This window comes from Pimephales promelas, chromosome 7 (assembly GCF_988280905.1).
Source record: "Pimephales promelas chromosome 7, fPimPro1.hap1.1, whole genome shotgun sequence".
Taxonomy (NCBI): Eukaryota; Metazoa; Chordata; class Actinopteri; order Cypriniformes; family Leuciscidae; genus Pimephales; species Pimephales promelas.
Window position 1 is genome coordinate 20,023,653 of NC_142775.1, and position 27,807 is coordinate 20,051,459.

The 27,807-nt window shown below is 39.0% G+C and overlaps 1 protein-coding gene across 1 annotated transcript in view; it reads right to left on the reverse strand.

The window, feature by feature from the left end:
* Positions 1-27,807, reverse strand: part of clybl (citramalyl-CoA lyase) — a 62,705-nt gene that overhangs the window by 3,914 nt on the left and 30,984 nt on the right. Inside the window, exons 2-6 of the mRNA XM_039655268.2 lie at positions 23,598-23,808; positions 8,867-9,055; positions 3,979-4,080; positions 3,271-3,364; positions 2,914-3,081 (exon numbers count right to left, since the gene is read on the reverse strand). Coding sequence (XP_039511202.2) covers positions 2,914-3,081; positions 3,271-3,364; positions 3,979-4,080; positions 8,867-9,055; positions 23,598-23,808 — 764 coding nt within the window. The remainder of the gene's footprint in view (positions 1-2,913; positions 3,082-3,270; positions 3,365-3,978; positions 4,081-8,866; positions 9,056-23,597; positions 23,809-27,807) is intronic.

Sequence of the window (27,807 nt, forward strand, 5' to 3'; positions counted from 1 at the left end):
TACTGTCCCTCTGCTGCTCTGGAGGAGACGGCCTGTTGGATCAACACCCTAAAGCTGAGGCTCAAGGTCCATGTTTGTGACGCCCATCCCAGAAAAGACTGGCAGGGGGTCGTTCCCTCACATCAACAAAATATGCCCCTTCCCCAGACTGCCACCTGTTCAGGAGCTGTCTGTTCTGAGCCAGCCAGTGACAGAGTGAGCAAGGGGGGCGTGGTGAGCCCTTACGCCGCGCCGCTATTGGCCGGCTGCAGTGCATCATTAATGTTCCCCAATGGCATTTGGCCAATCACAGGGTGCCATCTGTTTTGAGTATGTCTGGTTGGCTTACTACCATTTAGCAGAGTACCACTGTTAGATAATTCTCAAAATCTCACTTAGAAGGACAGAATTTATGAAAAAGGCAGAAAAACAACAACAGAAAAGGATAACCGTGAATAAAAAATGAGGAAAATCTTTTTTTTAATGATCTTAAACAATATATAACCTTTTTATACTGTTTCATTTTAGGAGACCAGCAACAACATTCTTATTTATTATACGGCACCATATAAAGACATAGGGGCCAAGTCAATTCACAGGTGGGGAGATCAGGGAAATAATGTTTAGACAATGTGTGTGAAGTAATACATATAAGAGGAAAGGATAGAATTTATGGTAAGACTCATCTTAATTTGTACATTTTTGGCCTTTTTGTTTTGTATCAAATTTAACTGCTTGTCTGTTGCTAAAGATGTGATCATTGTAGTATTTAGCCCAATTATTATTTTCAAAGGAATACATTTACTTAAGAACAAATATATAGAAAAAAGTGTTTCTCATGGTAGATAAAATGGCCGATTAGTTATTTAAAAATATTTTAGATAAATCTGCCAATTTATTTCCAAGAACACGTCGAAGGACATTTTCTGACTAAAATTTTAAAACATTAAAATCAACAACACAAAGCTAAAATTTCCTGATTTAAAATAAATAACTAAAGTGCATTTTAGAAAATAGAAAAAAAAAAGAGTGATTCAACTAACCATTTTTATTAATAAAAACTATTCTGAGACCCCAATTATTGTATTTGCATTAAATATTGTAGAAATAGATATGCTCGAGCTAATTTAATACAAAATAAGAGGAAAACAAAATGGCTAAACTACATTTATCTGCATGCAATCTTAATTGCCTACGGATAAAAACACCCTCACTGACACACACTTCACACTGAGGGTGTAAACTGTAAACAGTGTTTCTGTAGGCCTCCTCACACAGGGACTAGCAGTGGCAAACAGAACGGCGGTGAGCTGAGCGCATGCTACGCGAGGAGCCGTTCCAATTCAGACTCGCGCAAGAGGCAGAAGAGAGTCATCAAACCCGACCCCACCTGTCTAATGACAGGCTGCTGAACAGAGCGCCCGGCTGATGGGCTGCAACATGGCATGATCAACCCGCAGGCTGGCTGCTGGGGAAATACAAACAACCAACCTCGCACTGGCACCCTGATGGACAACCTGGGACACCACAAACCATAAAATAATGATAAAAAAAAGTCAATTCAGTTGGCTCACGTGAATATTTGCTATTTAAATTGTTGTATTGTAACCAGTTTCTGCGAAAATACAAAAATGACTCAAGTAAAAAAATGTACTACACTGCAGTATCCATGACAATCATCAAGAAAAAATATTAGGCAATCCAAGCAATATTAATTCATTATTATTTTACAGTAATAAAAATATGATGGTAATTTTGGAGAGACTATGGTTATCATGGTAATTTTTTATAATGGTTATAATGCTCTTCAATGAATTGATGAATTCTCCTAAAATATTATAATATTCTATTAGATATTCTATGAATATTACTGATAATAATATTGAATGATGATAAAAATGGTGGCTTAAATTCAATTCAGTGTTAGATGGAATTTTGGATGAATTTCGATGTTTTCAAAAGAAAAACAAGACAGGGGCAAAGTGAATGTTCTTTAGGAGAGGAGTGTGGTGTTCTGGATGAATGGCAGTGCTAGTGTATACAGAGATGTGCATGGAGAACAGTGTGTATTCTGCAAACAGCAATTACATATTCATTAGCGGAGGCTCAGAGGAGGCCTGTGTCTGGCCTCCCGTGGCCAGTTACCCGCTCACCAGGACTCCACACACACACCCGCGCGCACACGCACGCACACACACACACACACACACACACACACGCCTGGCTGGCTACAAACCCACACATCGCTAAGCTGTGAACATACGTCGGTCTCCCACAAACACACTCGCAAATAACAGATACACATTCACACAGACATAAAAAAATAACATGCACACATGCGCACACTGACAAACACATGCCAGTAACTTTCTTTTTAAAATTTCAAGTACCGTATCTAGGATTTTAAATGCTTGGGTAACAAATAAGATCACCAATGCAATATGGGCAACCTTATAATAATATAAAACAGATCCCACAAAGTGTTGCAGATTTCAAATATAACAACATGCAATAATATAAGATGTAGAGGAACTCAAAGGTGTAGAAAGAGAAATACAACAAACTACACAAAAATACCCACTAATCGCCAGAGGATAAAATATATAGTTTATGAAATGTAATTATTATTTTCATTACGGAATTTTGCAAGTGAAATACAAGTTGTCCTCTATTCATCGCATCCTTTAAAACCTGGATATTATAATGTCAATCACTTCAGCCAATCACTAGTTCTCTTACTTGTTCTGCTCGTGCAACAGAAATGTTTACCAAGTTCTGCCAGTGTATTCTCGATATGCTATTATGCTTATGTCAGTGCATGAATTTTCATTGAAATCCTAAATCATTTGAGAACCAAGACCCCAATAAAGGAGGACCAGGCAAAAATGCAATACAGTAAGTGAACAGAAAAGAAAAATAATGCTGTCAGCGTACCAGTGAAGCCCATGAGTGCGCCCTCTCTGGCCTGCTGCCTCAGCCCTTCCACATCCTGATAGTCGATATAAACAAGGTCGATCGCCTGGAGACCAAACGCTTTGGTGGTAACCACCACTTTCTGCCGAGCGTACAGGAGTTCTCTAGCGTCTTTAGTCCGTGTGGCTCCTAGATCAAAAACATGATTTTTTAAAAATCAAGTATCATATAACAAATAAATATGTGCAGTTTGAAGGGGTATAAATGACATATCACACAATTTTTTACATTAACTTATCATTATTTTTGGTGCTGTCACAAAACAAACCAAAAAAATAACAGAAAAAAAATAAAGAGAGAGATGAAAAGATAGCAAACCTATGCTGGCACAAAAGTCATCTGACCCAAAGACAACTCCGTCATGATGAAGACCTGCCTTTGGCCCAAGATCTCGAAGTGCTTCACACACTGCCTTCAAGAGAAAGAGAAAATAAAGAGCAGTGCAAATGTGTGTGTGTGTACTTTGGCACTCAATCAAGTCACAGAGTCAAACGATTTTAATTTTCCACCAATACTCCCTTTATCGCTGTCCATGCCTCTGTTCTTTATATTTGTGTTTGGAAATGGAACTTTATCAGATATTAAAAAAAAAGAAACACACACACACACACACACACAATTAATGGCCCGTCTCTGTCCCTGTGGATGGAGGAATCTAGAAATCTGTGAAGACCGTCCAAGGCTGCAACTAACCCCAGAACCAGGACTAGTGAGAGACAGTCTGGAATGTGATATGACCGTGTCAGGCGCGGAGCAGATGGAATTTCTTGAATGCTTTTGTTGGGTTCCAAATTAATTTCACTTCTTGCTGTGACTCTGCAATATTTCCCTGTCTTGGCTCTGGGATTCCGTCTAGCCAGCACAACAGAGGGTTTGGGGGAGGGGGAAGTAAAATAATCAAAAGAAAAAAGGAACTGCATATTTTATAAGCAGACAAAAAAAAAAAAAAACGACTTCGGCCATTTTTTTTTCTTCTGATAGGCGCAATTTTAATATCTATAACTCAAAATATAAGGTGTTATTTACCTTAAAATTCAGCAGACCCAAAGCAGTTTCCACAAAGGTGACCAAGCGGATGGGTTCCTCAAGCTGTCTGCCTTTTAAGTACCGCTGAAACCTGTCAACAAACTAAAACAAACACACACACAGTCAAAAACAGTTTAAACAGAAGAAATTGTTTAAAAGCCAAGCCTAATTAAATTGAAAAACTTCTGACTCAGGGTTTTGGAGAAAGGAGAAGAATAAAGAGATATGGCTTGACAGGATTCACACAGTCTTTGGACAACTCCTGTTTCACAGGGGTCCTCGAAATATACTACAGGTTCCTGTCTGAATTTACAAAGAAAGGATTGCTGAATATGAAAAGGGAAGGGATGAGATTTGAGCGGTCTGGGAGTGCATTTCATTTCGGTTTTATGCAGAGCCTCGGCTTCCCCCGTCGGACAGACTCGTGAGACTTGCGATGTGTGATACGACACTTCTCCGCGCTATTCATTTTCCCGCTAATATTTGAGCTTACCTAAGAAGGTTTTAAAATGAAGTTTGGTGCTTTGAAGACCAAAGCATTCCGATTTTTTCCAACAGACCAGTTCACAGCTAGCCGTGGACTGCCAGTGGGGTTGCCCAAATTCCAAAATCTATCATCTGGAAACACACAAAAGCTCCCTCTGTCAGATATTTTCTTTTAAAGCCTGTACAAAAATAAAAGGAGGGGGGAAGGGAAGGGAAGAGGAAAAAAAAAAAAACTCAAAGCAGAAAAGTGTAATTCCCTGTCCCCCCCCGTTCCGTCTCTCTTTCACACATTGGGGACAGCAGATTAAAATAACCTCAGGTACGACAAGGCTAGTTTTCCAAATAAAGGCTAAAATATCCCACACACACTTGTTTTATTAGCTCAAAGAATATACCTTCATTGAGGGATTTTTTTCTATTGGGGGAATTTTAATCATCTCCCCATTCAATCTCAGTAGGATAAATCATATCTGAGAGATTTGCATAAATATAAACCATCAAAGACTTTTCATCTTCAAAGGGGTTTTCAAGACCCAATAAGCTTTGTACTGTAATCATCTGAGGTCACAACCCTGCAGGAGTAATGCTGCTATGGCAACATAAAAACGCCAACGGCTTAGCATAATATTCCCCTCGAACGGAGAAAAGGGAGGGAGAGGGTAGGGCTTGCTTGGCGGCCCTTCCATTTCCTCACGGTCTCTTTTATCAGACGGCACACACTGCCCTCTCTGACGGCTCCGTATTTTTGCGCAAAATTATAGCCGCTTGGCAGAGAAATTAAGCGTTTATAGCCCTCAATCAAACGCAAAGCTCTGTGCCGTCACGAGGCGCCATTAGGAAGTCGATGAGTGACGACAAATTACAGGTGTGCTTTTACTGCACTGAATTAATGGAAACGGTCGGCCTCTTCAATATTTACACAGTCTGGGCGTTGAACCGGACTTGTGCAAACGCTAATGCCACTCTCAGGTGACAAGCTTTTCGGGTCGCTTGCGAAAACCCACACTTCTCGACAACAAGTGCCCCATCCACCATGATCCCGATGGAAACGAGGCAGGGATTTTGGGGCGAGGGAGCCGCTAGAGCGAAAAAGGCGGCAAGTGGATAAGTTTCAATTAATTCTCTTCAAAAGAAGGCCAGATTAAATGTTTCCGGCCTGCTGAAGTGCTCATTTCACCGTGTGGTGGTGGTGGTGGTGGAGGGGGGAGAATTAGGAGCGGACGGGGAGGGACGGGACTCGAGCTGGTTCCTTTCAGGACTCAGTAGTGTGGAGGCCAAAGAATGCGCACGGCTCCGAATCTGTGGGAGAATTGTCTGTGGACAAAAGGAGGAGGGGGGGAGAGTTACGCCTGTTATAGTCCAATAAGCCTTGTCAGTCAAACAAGCACAGAGAGAGAGGATAGAAAGGGAGAGTAGAAGATTTTCACACAAAAGGAAACAAGTAAGTCCATCTTTTAGCAACAAATCAGTCTGGAGGTTCCTCTGCTCATCTACGTTAAAAAGGGGAAGAAAATAAACAACAGAAGGATTTAGGGTCGGTCGGCCGCCGGGACGAGAAGAAGAGGAGGAGGAGAGAGAGATAATCAGGCTTGTAGTGGTACGACTTTGTGATGTGTGTTGGATTAGATACTCACTGACTGCTCATCAAGAGACACAAACACACACATGAAAAAGAGATATTTAATGCTAATTTAAGAGGCGACGATTATTTTATATATATATATAAAAAAAAAATAAACAGTTAAAAGTACCATTATTAAGCTCTCTCTCTTCAATCCAGAGTAAAACATGTTACAACATTACTGGATTGCTCAAACTAAAAAACAGTTAATTTTGTAAAAGGCATCAAAACGCTGCGGTTTAAAATAGTTATTTTCTTTAACTTGAGAAAGTTGCAGTGCATCCTGATTTCACTCACATAAGCAACCATAGATTCTGCAGTTATTGTTACTAACGTATGCCTAAAATAATGTAAAATAACAATAATTTAAACATTTAAAAATGACAAAAATAATCAGTTGTTGAAAATGTAATGAAAAATGTTTGTCTACCATTGATTGGTCAAACAGGTAGTCCTGCCCCCTAATTCATGCCATTGGTTGAATCAATGTTGCTAAGTCAGACAGCAAAAACAAATAGACCAATAACAGCACAGAACCACTGTCCTTTTAAGAAAGGAATTAAAGGTTTTTTTTTTTTTTTTTTTTTTTTTTTTTGAGGATAGTTCTCAAAAACTACAGTGACCAACTGTGGTCAAATTTAGTAAGGAATATGTATGATTATGCATCTAAACTGTTCAGATCTGTGAGACTAAAAAGGGAGAGGGAGAGAAAGAGAAAGATAGAAACATCCTCTCCTTTCATGTTTGTCTCACGCCACTTTCAAAGCAGTGGGCCCATGTCAGGTCAGTGCAACATGACTTCCTCTCCGCTCACAATCTCCCATATCCTGCTGCGGCCATGAGCTCGACCGTGTGCAAAGCATGTGGAGAGCATGTTCTAACCCCCACCACATATGTGTGCACTTTTATAATGCATTCACACACACTGTATTGCTCAATGTGACATGTGTAGGGGTTGTATTGATTTTCGAGTGGCTAAGTGGATAGTGAATAGAAATATAATTGCATAATAATATAATAATAATATAAGATAATAATGTAATTGCAATATTAATGCAGTATATATATATATATATATATATATATATATATATATATGTGAAGAGTTCAGATGCAAAAGCCTCTAAATGCCATTTGAAATTTTCTTCTAAAATGACCATTTTTATCAAGCTTGTATATTTAAGTTCAGTAATTTCACTTAAATGACAATTAATAGGTAATCTTCATTGCCATTTAACTGAAATTACTGAACTTTAATATACAAGCTTGATAAAAAATTATCATTTTAGAAGAAAATTTCAAATGGCACTTAGAGGATTTTGCATCTGAACTCTTCAAATATATACAGACACACAAAATGGCAGTGAACAAGAATGAGACAGAGAAGTATGAGCACCTGTCAGCAATTAAAAAGGGAAGAAACAGAGCGGGCCGGGAAATATATGAGCACTAATTAAAACCACTAGTTAAAAACTTCCTGCTTCAAGCCTAAACTAACTGTGAGCAACAGACTAGGGGCCCCCTCCATCTCTCAGCCTCCCTCCTTCTCTTCATCTACCTAGTTAAGACATTGTGGCTTCTTTCAGGTCTTTTCAGTGCTCATGCAGAGTAGCTGAATACTGCAGATTTGGGCTGGGTTGGCTGGTTGGGGGAAATGAGCTGGAGGGATTTGGGGGCTAGTGTATTGGCTGTGCTGGGGGCCTCCTGGGGCCGACTACCAGAGGAAGCCCTGCTTTGATGGACGAACAAACGTCTAGAAGAATCCTCAACACCTCCTGCAACTCACACATGGAGATGATCAGGAGGAATGAGTGTTTTGTGGCTTTTAGACCATGTCTGCTAGCTTTAAGACCTATGTGCTAGTGTCACTGACTGGCCATCTCTATAATAATGAGATCTACAAGTGGCTAATGGCTTTGGCTTTAGCATATTTTTGCATTATATATCAAAGCTCAACATTGCCAGCCTCATGGTAGGTTTATTGAAGAGGCCCTACGCTTCCAGGGGAAAGACGTATTTTGTGACATCTGTCTTGTGAAGCTAGATTTAAAATGTCATGACTTTCTTGAGCTGATGCCAAGATATACAGCCCCATTTCTCCCTGGGCCTGACTACAGAGATCAAGTCCTCTGTACAGCCTAATAGAAAAGATTGTTATTATTGCTTTGAAAAGCCCTGTGGTTTCTTCTTACGCTGTGAGTTCAGAGAGTGTTGTGTTCTATACAAATGATGGAAAATGCAAGAGCACATTAGAGGTATTTTTAGTTTCTCGTTTTTCACTTTAAGCAGGTCATAGTCTTCAATTTGTGGGATAAAATGATCATGAATGTCACATTAACTGTAATCTAACCATAATCACACGGAAACGTCAGTCCTCAATGTACAATTCAATGATGCTAAATGTACCGATTAAAAAAAATGTGGGGAAAAAATGTACTTAAAAAGTTTTTTTAATGCTTTCAAATAAGTCTCTTATGCTCACCAAGGCTGCACTATTTGATCAAAAATACAGTAAAAACAGTAAAATTATGAGATATTATTATAATTTAAAATACCTATTTTAATATATTGTAACATGTATGATTTTCAGTAAAATATTGACTAAAATGTTGCTCTGTTCCTCACACAAATCTGCCATGGTTAAGCTTTTACAATGCTTTTAAGATATATTTTTTTGGCCACTGCACTGTATAGTTCCACAGAAAGTGTATACATATTGAGAGAATGCTCTTTTAGGTCAACTATTAGTTTGAAGTGCTTAAAGAGTCATGATTCACTCACCCACTGCACCTCTCCTGTGTTCTCCACCTTTGGCAGCATGAGAGCTGTGGGCAGCACGTCCGCCTGTAGAATAACCTCCATGTCGGCTTCGGCCAGGCCGCTGGACACAGAGTTCAACCGTACACACTTCTCCGTACGCCCCAGATCCAGATCAGCCAGCATCTTTGGGATGGTTTTTCGAGCTTCCTCCTGTGAAAAAAGGAAAAAAGAAATCACTTGTGCCTTTGTGTCCAAAAGTGCTTACTTCACCACAGCAGATAATAGAGCATATTTCTCAATTCAGGCTGGACCACAAAAACAAAATTTAAGGGTGACTATTTACTATAAACTATTTATGCTCAGCTGGGTCACAACTCAGTGATGTAATTAACACACAATATGACTACAAATAAACACTGGATGGTTATGTTAACCAATCAGACTCTCTATTTGACAAAGAACACAGGCTTGTGGGTATCAAACCTGCAAAAAAAAAAAAAAAAAAGATTGAAAATAGGTTAGGGAGACCTGTTTGCTTTTGTGCTACCGGATGACGATGATTTGTGTTGACCTGATAAACGGGAGGAAATGTCACGTATGAAAAGCTACAAGCAATAAAAATGGCCATTGAAGCGCTTTTAAAAAGACAAAGATGCATCAGTTTGGACGAGCGGATGTTATGTGAATTTACAGGGAAGTGGTGGTTGGCGCCTGGGATTACGGTGCGGAAAAAAAGATCTAGTGAGAGGGATCAACCTCAGCTGATCCACTAAAGGCCATAAAGTGAAAAGCCCTGCACACATGTCTTCCACACAAACACCACAGACACATGCCCAACGGAAGTGGAGGGAGGAAGAATCAAAGTTAAAGCCAAGTTCCAGGGCCTAACTGTGACACAGCAGCACACGCCAGGAGATTTAAACCAGATGCAGCTCAAGAGACTGAATGTAGGTGGGAGGGAAAGGTCCAAAAAGATGAAGTTTCCATTGGTCGGAAAACAGCACTCCGTCCAAAGGGAAATGTGGTCTCAGTTAAACAGGAGGAGGAAACAGTAGCTCAGGAGTTGTCAGGTTAGATCAGAGGAGGGATGAGAAACGTCAAGAGAAAGAGGGGAGGGGGGTTAGCTCAGGGGTTAATTTAACTTGAATAAGAAACTCCTTAGGTTAGGTCATCCTCACACCGTCCACACAACTAAGGTCACCTCTACCCCAAAACGGTTGAACTTTAGCCTATAGACCATAACGACCAAAAACATGGCATTTATATCAAGATTAGAGATAATTCATAAAATGAATTAATTAAATGATAATACTAAATAATTACATTTTAGTATAATAATTACATTTGTATTTAAATAAATAATAATAATAATATTTTTTTAATGTTTTAGTCATCATCCAGGTGTTATGGTGCCAAAAAGAAGAAATAACAAACATTTGCTTTTGCATATCAGTTACAAGACACTTAAACAAAAATAACCATTATACATATTGGTTATTAAAAAAGGGGAAAGATAATCAATCTGTAACCCCATTTTTAGACCGTAAAACTTTTGAACTGGTAATCACAACCGGTCTGGATTCAGACTCCCTTAAACTAGAGCTAAAATAACAATGCTGTCAACCATTTTTATTAGAGTATACAAGCTGTGAAGTCTTCATGACATCTGAAGCATTGCAGATATACTAGCAAAACAGATTAAAACCAAAACACAGTCTAGACACTCGCATGTCTAAACTAACATTGTGGTCCTCAATTTACAGTTTTTGTTGAGAGTTGTTGAACTGCAAAATGAACACAAAAGATTCCTCAATAGGAAGTCGTATGTACGCCTATGGCCTGTAATATATTTGAAGATCACAGTGGTAATATTAGGAGGGCCGACGGATTTATGAAGCCATAACTCAGCGTTCGTAAAGCTGTTCCATGGTGGATCCAGTTTGAGTCCTCCAGTATAATCCAAGACTGATCCAGTGTCTTTGACCACTGTTCTTTGTACTGTATGCCTGGTATCACATTCACTCATAGACAAAAACATGAGGCTTTGAGTAACAAATCAACATCAAAAAGCACCTATATCAAGTCAAAAGATATGAGAGTAGCTAGAGACGGACCAATCAGACTGAAATAACCACTGAATTGTGTAATGCTATATCAAACCTTCATGCCACACGATTCTCTGCTTTTTATCACCACATTTCGCTTTGAACCCATATTCCCGACAGAAAAACATTTGAATTTCTATCAGTAGGAAGGGCTCGCTATTTCATCTCCCCTCACAGTAAATTGACAGAAAGAACATTCTCAGGAAGATCTCGGGCTCCTGAGGGGACCCAGCCATTCCGAGCCGGAATAAAAGTACTTTGAAAGCTGAAATGTCTTACATTAATGGAAGCCCGTCCAACTAGTTGCTTCAAAAGACCCTTCGCCAATCACACAGCATCCCACAGAGTGACCAGGAGAATCGCAGGTTTGAGGGATCTTTGATTCCTTCCATCAAGCCCATCATTAAAGCTCAACACAGTATCATGACAGCACGTCCACAAAACACTCAAAACAAAAGAAAAGACTTTAAAGTTTGTAGAGGCTGACTTCTCTTTTTTTTTTTTTAAAGGCCAGATCTTTTACATTTGTAGAGAATTTGGACTCCAACTGTGAGATATGTCAAGAAATGGATCAGCAATTGGATTATTTAGTGTCTAATCAAAGCGCAGGAAAAACGTGTGGTTTGTATGACATTTGAAAGGTATAATGATTTTGTATAGATTTGCATGAAATGAGAGAGGGAGGGACAAAAAGAAACTCAATTTGATATATTTCCATTTAATTTCTCACTCCAGTCCAATATTTTTTCATCCCAGCTTCTGACGCTTACGATTTCAAAAACTATGTGTAATCTAAGCAAACAATGTCTCACGGACAGTGTCTGACAGGTGACGCACCGGGCATCTGGAGCTCTATTCCAGATGAATGACTAACAGATCCAGCATCTGATTCCGCATTTGTCCGGTTACGCATGAGAGGGAAGCCTGTCCCTCTAGGCTCGCTGCTAGATTCTCTCAGCCGCTCGAAAACCGCCACTTCTCTTCACACTGTGCGGCTGAAGAATGATCTGTTACTACTTCAGAGCACTGCTCCGGCAGCTCACATTTTACTGACTGGTTCTGCCAATCAAAACAGAGGGCTGTAATTTGATAATGAGAGACGGACAATATGTGGACTTTTCTTTAAAACTCAGCGTTTTGTGATACGCTGGGCTGCACTGGACTCCCAGTATTAAGATTATGGAGAGGTTGCGGGACTGAAGCGTTCAGATGGGATTTCAACATCTGCCGTTCAGAGTTAACTGGAGGCTTACTGTTCATGGGCGCTATTTACTTCTGTTACTTTACTTCTACTAGAAGTACTTGAAATGTCTGCCATCATAATCTGATTTTAAGCAACACAATCGACACATTTGATGGCTGTGCCAGTGAAAACTTCAACCTAAACAAATAATGCTTAATGTGCCAACAGTGTAGCCCTGTGATGCAGGATGCATGTGAGAATTTCTTCTGCTTCTGAAGTGCTGAAGGAAAAACATCTAAGATTGTGATGAGAGTGGGAACAGAAGATATTTGTGTCTCTGGGGAAATGACAGAGCTCAGTTTTTCTCAGGGTTTTGTACTGCATCGAAGTTGTATAGGTAGCAACTCTGAGAGAATTATCTAATACTGTTCAAAGATAAACAGAAAACACCATACAGAATTGCAAAGTACAGATCTCTGGAACATTTCAAAGCTGAAATTGATAGTTGCAATCATAAAAGTAGTCATGTAAGCATTTTACACAAATATAGGGCCCAAATTGTTTAACAACAATTGTCTTTTTGTTACAACCCGTATATTTTCACAATCCTGTAACCAAAGTTTTGCATATAATTTAAATCTAATAAAATATGTGTTTGGCACTGTGGGTGGAAGGTTGAGCTTGACAAAGGCAGTCAACACTTCAATTGAATGTACAAAGTAAGAAATTGGAATGATTTTATTTATTTTAAATGTAAAAATGTACATTTCTTACAGAATAGAACTCAATTTTACATTTTTTTATGGAAAATGTATAATCTGGATTTTTTTTTTTTAAAGGACACTAACCCATCTCTACCTGGCCATGTTCTTTATATTCTCCAGATACAAAGGTGTTCCTTACCCAGTTTCTTCTTGCAATTGCCTGCCGATTATTTGCTAGACACTTATAAAAAGCAAAGGTCGTATTTTTAAAAAGTGGCATTACATGGAGTACCCAGGGCACATGGAGGGCTGGCAGTAACTAACTAACTTTCAATTTTCTAGCCATTAGAGTAGTTCACACCTGCTGCCTGCAGAGCTTTATAACAAAGTCACCTTTCTGTGTCAAGTGTGCCATGTAAAGCAAAGGAGAACTGCAAGCAGCAATGAATGAGCAAAGCGCAAAAAAGGCACAATTTGTAATACAAGCATGGCTGGGAGCTTCAGAGCAACTGCAACAATGTAATCAACAAATAATTAAAGACTTTTAAGCACTTCGGTGTGAATATGCCAAAGTGTTGCAGAGTTACAGTCTCAGAATCAGTTGGCATCATGCCTTTTAATAAAGTTTTGCCAGGAATAGACAGAATATGATTTGAGCCAATGGGCTCTAAGCACGGCGGTATTTCCGGTGAAGGTGTAAGGATGCTCGATAAATTCCGCCGATCGTAGAGTCCAATGCAGTACCGAGAATCTATATTGAATTTTATACTCCATGGTTATAATAAAGAAACGTTAGTCACAAAAACAGATAAAACAGACACCCCTCGTTGTGTTTATGCTTCTTTTTAAAATTATATTAAATAAACTTATAACTATATATAAAATTACATCTAAACGTATGTACGTTTCGTTTCAAAGACGGGAGGACAGTAAATTTTGAAGACTCTGCCGTAATCCCGTTTTCCTCGGTTCTCCTCCGCTTAAATCTCCACAACCGGAAATGGACGAGCATCCTTGCGTCAAATGCGGAACTTATGCTTGCATATAGCCCATTGGCTAGATTTTGATACTGCACTGAATCAAGAGTTATTAGCAAAGATATAAAAATATAAACTAACCATTGGAGATAACAATAACAATAAAAAAAAGCAATTTTATACATCTCCTGACCAGTAAGTGGCGCTGTGCAGAAACATTGCAAGTAGCCTAAGGTCATGCTTGTAAGCATTTACCAAGATTGTTCTCAATATGCTAAAGCATTGTGGAGATATAACCTCACATTCATTTTACTGTGATCATTGTCGAATTTGTCTGCTTTATTCAATAACTGTTCGGTTCATTAAAAAGCTTTGAATAACTTTATGCCATCATTGTTTCTATTCCTTATAGTTCAAAAGTTATTAGCAGAAACATAAATGCAACTTTGGACAGTTGGTGGAGCTAGAGGAATTGAATAAGAGACAACATTGCTCTGGTTAATGCTGCTACATGACATCATGACATTTGCGTAAACATACACGCCACTTTAAAGTCAAGTGGCGTGTTATCTATTCGCATTTTTAGCTATCCGCGTGTATACGTGTATGTCTACACCGTTAAATATCTGAGTGATTCCGCGTGTATGTACACGCTGTTAAATGTCTAAGCGAATCGAAGCAAAATGTAGATCTACATCTGGGGAGCGATATTTTTTTTTTTCATATGGTAGGGGAAGACTCATAAATGGTATTAACCCCAGAGACGGGTAGGTTTAGGGACGGGGTTGGGGTAGGTCATATATTTATATATATCCAGTAATGTAACATTAAGTCAACGGCGTTCATAAACACGCTGAAAAGCGATTATGTGTGTTGATAGCGCGCCAAAAATGGAAATACATACGCCATTTCATGAGATCAGTCTGAATGTTCAGACTGTCCTCCATCTGTGTACCAAATATTATCATTTTCCCTCAAACATTTCTATGGGCTGCCATAGACTTCAAGAGTGGTAGTAGTAGTAATGGTTGAGGAGGAGGAGGTGAAGAATATACACTATTTGGCCCCTAAAAATTAATAATAAAATTAAATTGCATATTTGGCATGAATGTTATTTGCATTGCAAGATTTAAAAAAATGGGTTAACGCATATTAGATAACATGCTAGATAAAAGACTTCAAATTTGAAAAGACTGTAGATAAATCAAGTTGGCAGTCTTTTTCATCCGTAATGTTGTTGAATCAAATTTATCATGGAGCTAATCTCTGATAAGAGCACATTTATCCATTCATCGTAAATAAGGCACCTCAACTGATCTTAAACACCTCACATTCATCATACTGGGCAACAGAGAAACTGGTCACAAATTATGACCCATCTCAGTTACACGCATCAGGCAGCACATACGTGTCTGGTTGCTTATAACGCAGAAGCTATGTTTGGCAGCATTGTCTTCCCTGGTGACAGTGAGAGGACAGATCTTCATATGTTGTAGCTGCATAATATGAATGATTCAATGAGATATTATGGCTTCCGCAGGATTCACAGCAAACAGATGTGTGTCATTTGTCTTGACATCATGAACATGAAATAAAAATAAATAAAAAATAAATTCTCATTTTTTTTGTTATTCAGATACATTTATTGCATCTCAAATATGGCAATGTTATCAAAACGCATTGGTTCAGTTATCTTTTGGCAGTAAATTACAGTCTTTTCCGCACACTTCTAGGGTATGGTTTGTATATTATTTGTATGGTGCCTGTTTTAACTTTTTGGAGTTCGCCTGCCCTTGGTCAATTTCAATTTTTCCTGTTTGTCTGCCAAATATTACCAAAAAAAAAAAATCTCCTTTTCAGTTCAACAGAACAAGGTTAGTCAAACAGAAGTTTAAAACAACATGAGAGTGAGCAAATGATGAGAAAATCCCCCCTCAAAATATTTTTTTTTTTTTGATAAGTGACCTTAAAGTAACCAAGAAAAAAAAAGGCTCTATTAGACCTCAGATTTCACACACCAAATCATATAAAAACATGACTGTACAGATGTCCAATCTATCATGTCACAATATTGAATTTGCATAGAAAAGCAGCATGATGTCAGTATCGTGATGTTGGAAGAAATCTTTCAATCTCTTCCTCAATCATCATCTCTCTCATTCAATTCTAAACAATCAGGACCACCCTACTTCACTGATCCCTCAATAAACTTTAACCTACTATACAGTGCTCATAGCTCTTGTGACGAAGGAATGACACACACACACACAGTTGACTGGCAGGCAGATTCTGGCAGCACACAGGCTATCAGAGTTCACTAATGCTGGGGATCCATTTTCTGGGTAAACGCCTCAGATCGCTGTTTGTTTCTCTTGGCAGCAGAATGCCCTGTGTTCCTCTGCTGCACCCTTTGGTGAGAACCCTCTCTTCTTAAAGGAACAGTTCATCCAAAAAATTAGCATTCTGTAATCAATTACCCACCCTCATATCACTCTAAACCTGCATGATGTTCTTTCCTCTATGGAACACAAAAAGTTTAGCTGAATGTACAAGCTACTCTTTTTCATACAATAGAAGTGCATGGGGACTGTGACTGGACCTGTTGACTTGAAAGGAAAAAAAAAAAAAAAAAAAAAAAAAAACGCATCATAACAGATAAAAATGTGTGTCACAATTTGTTATAAATCTTTCTCTGGCTTTCAAATCTCATGTGTGCACATTCCTTTGTAGTTGATGACACTGATTAATTACATTTCTGTCTTTTCCTCACATATGCTGTCTGTATTCTTTTATGGTGCTTTTGTACTTTTTTGAGTGAATAAAGTCAAAGGTTTGGTACGACATGAGGAAGAATAAATTACATAATTGAACTCTCTCTTTTAGACAATCTGTGTTTCTAACTCTGACATCAGCAGCCACCAATGAGCACTAGGACAGCTTTCTACAACAACCTCCCAGCTCAAATGAAGAGGGCTAAACCTTATTATTTAAGTAATGTGGACTTCACTAACACTTACTAAATCTACACATCACTACACTATTGCAAAGCATTGTGGCACCCCTCTTTGAACTGACCTACAGAGAGTGTGGCAGAAGAAATCTGAGATGACTTCAAAATACCGGCATTGCATTTTAAGCTTCTATATCAAATAACAGTTGGTTGCATAGATTATGGTAAATTGGAAATGTTGACAGGAAGCCAAAGTATTACACTTTGAAATAAGCTCAAACTGAAATCCAAGACTACAACAGAGTATTATTGAGCCAGTCCTGACAAACAGAATATGCATACTGTACTTGTGAATGTCTACGAGAGCAAAAGATAACAGAAATGTTCTCACAAAGGGCGCCATTCTATGGAGCTAAACTGAAAAACGTTTTAGTCATAGCTGACATATGAACTACAAATAAAACATTAGCCATTTCTTTTCACCAAATAATTTCATCTATGCCACCATCAGGGTTGACAAAGAAAAGACACCACAACATAAACAGATACAGTACAGTCTGCTGTGACCGTCAAAACATTTGAGCCCTTAGTATCACAGACATGCAGGCAGTAATTTTGTGTTCTTGACGTTTGGTTAAAGGTTTGTGGTCGGTACATATTTTTTTAAAAGTCTCTTCTTCTCATCAATGCTGCATATATTTGAACAAAAATAGAATGGAAATAGTAATATTGTGATGTATTATTACAATTTAAAATAATTGTTTTCTATTTTAATACATTTCAAAATGTAATTTATTCTTGTGATGTCAAAGCTGAATTTTCAGGTGTTATTACTCTTCAGTGTAAACTGATCCTTAGGAATCATTCTAATATGAATATTTACTGCTCAAGAAACATTTTCTTATTATTAACATTGAAATATTTTTTTTGAGGAAACACTATGTTTCCATCACCCTGTTTTTATCACCCAACGAATTAGGTGCGTTTCCATCAAGTTGTTTGTAGTTTACCAATACCACTGTCATCTGCTCACTCACCTAAAGGATTATTAGGAACACCATACCAATACTGTGTTTGACCCCCTTACGCCTTCAGAACTGCCTTAATTCTACATGGCATCGATTCAACAAGGTGTTGAAAGCATTCTTTAGAAATGTAGGCTCATATTGATAGGATAGCATCTTGCAGTTGATGGAGATTTGTGGGATGCACATCCAGGGCACGAAGCTCCCGTTCCACCACATCCCAAAAATGCTCTATTTGGTTGAGATCTGGTGACTATGGGGGCCATTTTAGTACAGTGAACTCATTGTCTGTTCAAGAAACCAATGTTTCGAGCTTTGTGATATCCTGCTGGAAGTAGCCATTATAGGATGGGTACATGTGACTATAAAGGGATGGACATGGTCAGAAACAATGCTCAGGTAGGCTGTGGCATTTAAACGATGCCCAATTGGTACTAAGGGGCCTAAAGTGTGCCAAGAAAACATCCCCCACACCATTACACCACCACCACCATTACACCACCAGCCTGCACAGTGGTAACAAGATAGATCCATGTTCTCATTCCACCTGAAAGTTTCAACAGAAATCGAGACTCATCAGACCAGGCAACATTTTTCCAATCTTCAACTGTCCAATTTTGGTTTTGCTCTTGCGAATTGTAGCCTCTTTTTCCCATTTGTAATGGAGATGAGTGGTACCCGGTGGGGTCTTCTGCTTTTGTAGCCCATCCGCCTCAAGGTTGTGCGTGTTGTGGCTTCACAAATGATTTTACCTCGGTTGTAACGAGTGGTTATTTCAGTCCAAGTTGCTCTTCTATCAGCTTGAATCAGTCGGCCCATTCTCCTCTGACCTCTGGCATCAACAAGGCATTTTCGCCCACAGGACTGCCGCATACTGGATTTTTTTTTTCCCCTTTTCACACCATTCTTTGTAAACCCTAGAAATGGTTGTGCGTGAAAATCCTAGTTACTGAGCAGATTGTGAAATACTCAGACCGGCCCGTCTGGCACCAACAGCCATGCTCAAAATTGCTTATATCACCTTTCTTTCCCATTCTGACAATCAGTTTGGAGTTCAGGAGATTGTCTTGACCAGGACCACACCCCTAAATGTATTGAAGCAACTGTCATGTGATTGGTTGACTGTAATGTACACATTACAGCGACCCCAAACCTTTGTTTGAATAGCATGTTATTCATTTTTGAGTCAAACACATACCCAAATCAGATTGCAAATATATAATTGGTATACATTAAAATGTTATTTTAAAATTCTATTACCGCATCAAATAGCTTCAGATTGGCAACTTACTTTTTGGTAGCAGCTAGTTATGGCTGGCTATTTTTCAAAAGTAGCTTGACAATCATTGAAATATCTGAAATCAAACTACTTATTATTTAAAACAGCTTCTCCAACACTGATCTGGATTTTCAAAAACATCAAAATCAGAATTGAAAATACGGTAAGCAAAATCTCCATCAGACTGAGCCGAACCAGCAAACCTGTTGCTTAGCAAGACGTTTCGCACTTGCTCCGCTGACTAAAGAAAGAGTGTAGAAGAAGTGAGAGAAAGGTAAAAAAAAGAAAAAGAGCAGGGATAACTGTCATGATTCCAAGCATCAGCCGTCGCCACCCACAGGTGACAGCATCAGATAATACAAGGGCCGTTGCCAGTGACACTGCACCACCACAGAAAAGCAACAAGGACAGACACACACACACACCATCACAACTCGAGTGTGCCCGTAAGCAGGGGGATTTATTCTCTACATACGGTGCCGGGTGGTTTGAGGGAGCTCGGCGCTGATCACAGAGGATCCGAAAACAACATCCGTCCACTTTCACACTTCAGTGGAAGAGGTGGCCCCTCCCGGCAGGGCTGCGTAGTCTTGCCATCTGGAGAATAAATCGAGTGTGAAGTACAGTATAGTTTGGGACCAAGCTCCGTGGCGGCAGCTCAGCAGTCAGTTCATTAGTTCCAAACTTCCAGGGATTGGAGCTGGGAGGGGGGCAGTGCGGAGCGAAGCTTCCGCAGAGAGAAAGGGGAGCGGGCAGGGAAGGAGAGGGGGGGAAAGGAGCCGTTGAGTGGAATGCCCCAAACTGAGCGGCAGTCTATAGGGCATCTCTGCCACAAAACACACAAATAAACAAACTCGCCCCCGGAGCGAAAAAAGACAGGTGTAGCCATCAGCCCCTGCCGGAGGGAGAAAAGGACAACTTCCTACCCCTCCTAATCATATATATATATATATACACACATACTAAGTGTGTGCAGCCATCATTTCGGAAGTGAAGGGGACAGAAATGTCAAGTGAATAGAATAATAATGTTTTGCTTTTAAATGGCTAAAAAATCAAATGCACTGCAGAAAAATAACCAGTCATTTGAGTTCTATAATATTATAATAATAATAATATATTTTTCTAAATGACAATTGTATGATTGGTTTATGTACTATAAACATGTGTGTATTAAGTCATCATGGATTGCATACAATGTAAAAAAAAAAAAAATGTAATTGCATGTATTTTTTTAAAACCACTCATATAATTTATTGGGAAAATATCCAGACAGAGATGGGGTGGGGTGGTAATGCTTTTGGCACACAGACAAAATCAAATCATCATCATCAACAAACTAAAACAAACAAACAAACATTTCTGTCACTTTCAGCCTAGGAAATCATCCTAATCTATTGTGGTTAGAGATGCACAGATTACAAATTTCTAGGCCAATTCTGATTTACGATTTTTCAGAATTTGACCTGCAGATACGTATTTTAGCCGATTCGGATTTAATTTTTTCTAACCACTTTATAGCACACACAAATATTTATTTTCTCTCTTTTCTTTAGAAGAGCATTTTACATAGAACACTTTTGAACAGTAATCGCTATAAAATAGGACTACATAAATGACTCCTGGAGTGTGAAATTCACAAACATCTAAAGTGCAATGTTATGGAAGAACCATTTTCTTCTTTTCACATCCAATATCCAAATAAAAAAAAATGTGTTCATTTCAAAAAGAAAATTCATTTTCTTTACTGACATATACTCCAGTTCTTGTTAAAACACACCAGACATGCAAATTCTGTGCATTTTGGGCACTTTTGCGCGCAATCATATTTATTTTGTCCACCAAAAGTGTGCTTTCACTTTAATTGAGCATGAGCAGTGCAGCAAAAACAGACTCTGCGTCAAAACCTGCGCTTTACCGCCGCTCCTGCTCGACGTTCACGTGCTGTTCCTGCTCCCGGTGTGAATGCACTGGTTGATTAACATGCACGCCGGAAATAATACTCGCTGCTCACGTTTGCGGTGTGAAACGGCCGTAATTCACAAGGTTTTTTTACATGTGCGTTCCATGTGCACGTGTGATGCTGATGTTGCGCGATGTTAATCATGTGGCGTCCGAGTGCATTTGACCGGCATAAAATCGGCATATGTCAGACTGACCGGCCGGTCCCCGATCATGTGACAATAGGCCAATTCCGGTCACCAGCCGATCAAATGGTTTATCTCTAAATGTGATTCTACTACAGCTCAACAGTATATAAAATGACAGCAACAAAAATATGATGAATGACTAAATGATTCCTAAATGTTCCAAAATAGTGAGTGGCCTTGGGGCCTAGAACCCCATAAGGGACTAGTTTAGAATGCTCTACATAGGCAGCAACTTTTTGTCACGCAAGTGTTCTGCATGAAAGACAACAATGACAATGGATTTCAGTTAGCATGTTGCTAAGCTAACAGCACAATATGCTAAAAAAGCATATTAAAAATACAAAACACATTTTGGGTACGTTTAGTGTAAAATGAAAAACTATTTTATGTTGGTTTTGGAACAGAGCATGTGTATTCAATAAATAATTTGTTAATTTAGGTATGAAATGAACAATGTACTTAAAAATAATCAGAATAAACAATTAGTCCACCATTTAAAGAGACATTTTAACCAAAAAATAAAAAAGATGCAATCATTTTCTCATCATTCCAAACCTGTATTTTCTTCTATACTTGTACTCTTTCATCTAAAGTGTACTGGAAATATTTTGAAGGATTTCTCAGTGGGTTTTTCTGTCCATACATTAACAGTCAATGTGGTCCAATTGATTTTTTTTTTTTGTTGTTGTTGTTGCTTATCCCGTAATAACAGACTTTCAATCTGACGTTACCCTTTTTTTACCCTTATCACTCTACCCATTATTTTTAACCATCTCTTGAATAAAATTTAAGAAAAGCTCCAAATACTTAACATTTTGAATTGTACAGCAAAGATGCTATCAATGCTGAGCTATATAAAACTGATTTATTTATTTATTTATTTATTTTAATAATGACAATCTGAGTGTTTGAGCACTGCACGTGCATGTGTGCGACTCTTTCCGTTTCGGTCATCGGCACTGGCTTATACAAGAGTAACTGAGCTGTGGGAGGAGTGTCATTTAGTGGCATGGAAAATAAAATATCCATCTATAGGTATAAACAAACCCCCATGGATTTTCAATTGCCAGGATAAGGAAAACAGCTGAGAGTGTGGGAAGTGAAAGAGCGGGTGCAGAGGAGCGAAGTGTGTTTTATTATTGAGTTAATAACTCATTTTTACATTACGCAGTTGTGCGCTAGCAAATAAATAATGGATCACAGCTTTCCTAGTTCCACGCCAAGCTCTTTAAAGCTAACATATGGTCTTTAAAATTGACTGCGTCTTGTACGAAGGATTGTAAGTGCTTGTAGCCTTGACAGATTTATACCATCAAAAAGCAGAGAAGCAATGGGATTATTTTTCAGGCTCGTCGCGAAGTACATTGTTATTTTCCAGAGTGAGTTATTAGCATTTTTATCTGGGAGACTACAGAGAGCGTTAATTCTATCAGCCCTGACAGGAACATGAGCTAGCAAAAAGAAACCCGCTTGGCTCCGAGAGGGGACCCGAGACCCTTCTCTAATGCCATTCTCTCAGATCAACTAGCATTAATATTCCACGACGAAATAATATTATTTGGGCAGAACCTCACAGAAGAGCTGAATTCTGGCTAAGCAATCTTATCTTTTTATAGTCATTCTAAAACAACGTTAACATTGATATGTCAGCTTAAATGTTAACGAAGGCATAATGTTCTATATCCTTTGAGCACGTTTTTGACACCTAAAGGCCATCAAAGATGTATCAGGTTGTAACTAAGGCTCTGAAACAATACAATAGTCTTGAAAGCATCAAGCTAGTCTTATTTTGTCTGGCTGTAGTGGATACTGTCTTAACAATGTTTTCCCCACTTGGCTGCGAAAAAAGAAATTAGTGGAAAACATTGGGATCCATCACCTTTTTTTTTTTTAAGGGGTCACCGTTTAGGCTGTCTGTCAAACTTTTTCCCACTCAAGCAGGAATAGCCTCTGGCCATATCAATCATCTTTATTAACATGACTTAAAACCCTTTGTTAGCTGACTCTTTTCCACCGGTTCTCCTTTTAGCTCCTGCTCCAATCACGATTTCATGGAGAGGTAAACAGGGCCAATTGGCTGGCTGTGTGGGCGGGTCGAGAATGCTTTTAACCTGCAGCATCTGCTGAAGTCCTGCTGTTTGCTCAGTGTGAAGTGGGCACCTTGTTTCAAGTGAATGTGATAGGGGGGCATTTTTGCCTTTATTGACACATAATGGGACGGAAATGTGCTTGTTTTAAGCATTGCGCTTAGGTAGCTTTCTTTGGAGTGATTAAGGATCAGCACCTGGCTAAAAGAGAGCTTTAAATGATGAGGATTTTGTGATTATGTCCTACAGAGTCAGGTGCTGGAGGAAGAATGAGAGGTTAGGGTGGTTGGTACCTTCTTGTTAAGGGCGACTCCATCTTCACAGTCGAGAACAGCGCAGTCCACGTCCAGTGAAGTCAGTTTCTGCAGTTTTCTCTCGTCGTTGCCGGGAACGTACAGCACGGCGCGCCGTGGTATGTACTTCAGAGAGGTGCCAGGAGTGTGGTGGGAACGCTGGCCAGACTGACACCAGGGAACCGCAGACACAAGTAGACGACTTATCCCCCTGAGAAAACACAAGCATTTTATAATGGACATTTCAGTACGGGTCAATGACATGGCACTCATTTTCGGTCTCATCTACCAATTTACATTAAAATGCAATTCATACAAATGATTTAAATACACCTGGTCTATGATGATGAACGTGTTTTTCATTTTTGGCGGGTGGGGGCTTAAAATAAAGAGATACTGATGTAGCTGTCCTGATTAAAAGTACCATTTAAGAACGAAATTCTTGAAAAGAAAACCTTTAGCAAGTTTGGTATATTCTTACATAACATAACTTGACTGCTTAGTATTTAATAACTGTCCATGTGGCTCAACCAACATTTAAGAAAAAAACCAAAAAAAAAAAAACAGGAAATGATATCATAAATACTTAAATAATAAATAAATTATGTTACATTGAATGACATTTCTAGAGGCACTAAGAGCAACATTTCTGAGAACATGTTTTTAAGGTAGATAAAAATACAATGACTTGTGTAAAGTGTTCTATTTTAGAGAATTGTAGCCTTTCATTTATTTGCTGATCTCTCTTTATGCCTGCACCCATGTAATAAACCTCTGGCTAATCTCAAGTACTTAGCCTGAACTTCAATTTCCCTCCCAAATCTTTACAAACTGAAGGAACACGGTTTGTTTTCCTTTCAGTCCTCTAATGGATAAGCACTGCTGACCTGAGGCCGTTATCTCCGACAACATCAGAGCAAACGCTCCTTCTCTAATGCTAATTCACAATGGCTTAGCAAGCACAGCTGAATAAATCTATTTAGAGCCAAGTCAGAGAGATGTGAAAGAGACTTGGGAGAGATTACATACCCCAACACAAGAAAGTTGAGACAAGACCACAAATCTGTCTGGTAAATTACTTCTTAAAGCTGTCAGATTTCCCTGCGTCGGGGCTAATAGAGGTGTGCGTTTATGGCTTAATTTCCTCCTATCACATTTTATCACACACTAATATCCACTGTTATGCCTCAGACACGTTTTAATTGTTTTTTTTTTTTCAGTATGTCAGGGTGTTCAAACAATTAGCGTTAATAAATGCGCCAAATAATTGGTATCGCATACAACTAATTACAGCAGGGAACAGTCTTCGCCTGGCGGTTCCTTGCGATTGCAAATGAAGGGATCGTATTAGTTGACTGTATTCCTTTCCGCCTTGACAAAAAGAAGGGGGTAGCGAAGTGCTTTAAGGGGGGACTGAAGGGGTGAAGTATTCTTTTTTGGTCTTTGTTGTCAAAAGAAGCTAAAGTCACTTCAATAGCCACTTAATCCAATCCTTCACGCTTACAATTGCCCTCAAGAACCAAGCCAGCATATTCTCAACTGAGATGATGCAGCTATGCCAGGCAATTAAAAGCAATTCAGGTAGTTATGGCTGCGAGCACTTTGCAGGCCTAAGTACACAGAGCCTCGGTAGGGATTCTCAACTCTATAGTGTTCGGATTTGGTCAGTGGCAGTACCTCAACAAGGGGAGGGAGGAGGAGGAGATATGCAAAACCACTCAATGCAGACAGAGAGAGAGAGAGAGAGAGAGGAGAAACTTACTATTACTCAAGACTCCCAAACCTTACAAGTGCCCGGATTGGCAATAGAGAATACAAACAGAGAAATTGGATGGTGGTAGAGGGCATTACGCATGTACGTGTGTAGGGGGTTGGCGAAGGAATGGGTACAGCAAAAGGGGGAGGGAGGATCCAAATTAAATCTCCTACATTCAATGCGTACTGCTGCAGGGTGAAAATGTTAAAAAGACATTTTAAGTGGGCACTTGAAAAAGAAATAAATTATCTTGTAAGTAGGAGGCTTACAAAATGATGGCACTCGTAATTAAAGAATAGATTTCATAAAGGTGCAGAAAAAAAAAGCTCCATGGGGGGAGAGAGGGGTATCCTTGATGGATCTTTATCAGAGAGAGAGAGAGAGAGAGAGAGAGAGAGAGCATGAGCAGATCGCTTGACGGAGGTACAAGGGGTCTAATAGAGAAACGCCATTCAGTGCAACTCTCCCTCTATGCCTTTTTAAACACAGTAGGGGTTTCACTTTGCTGCAACCTAGCTGCCACGGGGGAAAGAGAGGAGTTTGCTTTGTTTAGTTGTTACTCTCTCTTTTATGTTTGAAGGAGATAGAGGAGGCAAAGACAAGTCTGTAAATTCAGGAAAGGTTTTTTGGTGTTCTCCGAGGGTGGCGTTTTGAAAGCCAATCGGCTGGCCTCTCACGAGAGAGAGCGTGATGATGTGTGAGCAGCAGGAGACGATGCTGGCTGTGTTTGTGTGCTGTACACACGCACACGTCCGCGTCATAGTCATATTAATACATGCAAAATCATCAGGCTTCTAATAGAAGACTTCAAACAAGTTGCATGAGAATACACATGGATGATCATGGTGGAATTGTGTATTTCACATTTTCATTCTTTTTACAGTATAAACATACTTATGTTAAAGAGATAGTTCACTTAAAAAAAATATATGACTTAATTACTTACTTATCCTTTAACACAAAGGATTTGGTATTTTTTGTCCTTAAAATGAAATGGCAACTGATCCAAATTTTATTAAAGAAAGTCATGCATGTTTGGAATGACTGAGTAAATGATGACAACAATTTACATTTTAGGGTGAACTATCATTTGAATGATTTTTGTTTTGAATATACAGAATTAATTTCTATAGAATGCTCTGTAATGCATTTCAGAAATATGTAGGGTGGCAAAAATGAAGATCAAAGTAACAATTTTAAGTTCTTGGTCTTGGAGACGATTCCCATATTAATTTCTTCAAATACATAATTACAATAAAATGGAATGTAATGGGTTCAATACAAATTGGGTACTAGAAATAGAAACCCCTATTTAAATTAGTTAGGTCAGTGGACTGAAGTCCACTTAGCACTCTTCAAATCCATTTCATTTGAAGGGTTCTTCATTCAGAACAAAGTATTAAAATTCATTCTGACTTGGGAATTTAATTCTCAGGTGGAGGATCTGATTGACAGAGACAAACCAAAGGGAAAAAAAAGGCCTGCATTTACTGAATGAGGTTTTTATTCGCACGGACACTCCGAATCATGTCACGCAAAGAGATTATCTAGTCCCCTTTTTAAAAACTACATTTTTGAACAAAGGTTTATAATATGGCGTGTTGATGCTATACAATAGGAATGCTGAAACACTGCAAAGGTAATTAGTATTAGCTTATGCAGTAGCTTGCAATGTTGGCTTACTTAGCCATGAACGTCATAAAACTTTGTGGCATACCACTCTCACATTATAAACCAACCGGAATCTTGTTTAACAATGGCTAATGAGATTTTTATACCAGCATAGTAATTCAGTCAAGAAATTCACTTCAGGAAAATGAGCTTATCTCCCAGTGATTTATTTGATTACATGATTTGCCCACTTCTCGTTTAGATCCACGCTTAGCTAAGAAAACCCTAAAATTAATATACGTAATAGTAACTCAAGTGGCCAATATTAAGTGTACAATAATTCACATAAAAAGCAACACAGACCATGGGCAATAAAAAAACAAGAAGCAATAAATGTTATTACGGCACTACGGCAGCTCTGGAACCATTTGGAGAGAGCTGGCCTTTCCGACCATATCCATACAGTGCTTCCGAGATATGCAATCTGGACCGTTTTATTGTTACATCTGTCCAGCATTTTTCCCTGTCATTAAACTATGATATATGTTTTATAAGTCCAACAATCCCTGATGTAGACAACTTTTCTGCAGTCCTCACTTTTCTGGACTTGAAAGGCTATGATAACAGGGTGGTTTGCTTAGCAGTTAGTGGATTTACTGGTGAGAGTTCTGAGGTTTTCTGCTGCTTTTATATGCTTCTAGACAGGCCTGGTCCTCATTAAATGCAAGTCTGGCTTCCCTAAATAAGAGGACCGAGAGAGCATACAGAAACCTCCGGTGGCTTCGTTGGACATTCATTCCGCTCAGCTGTAGCTCAATTACTGTCCTACCAAACTGCACTGTT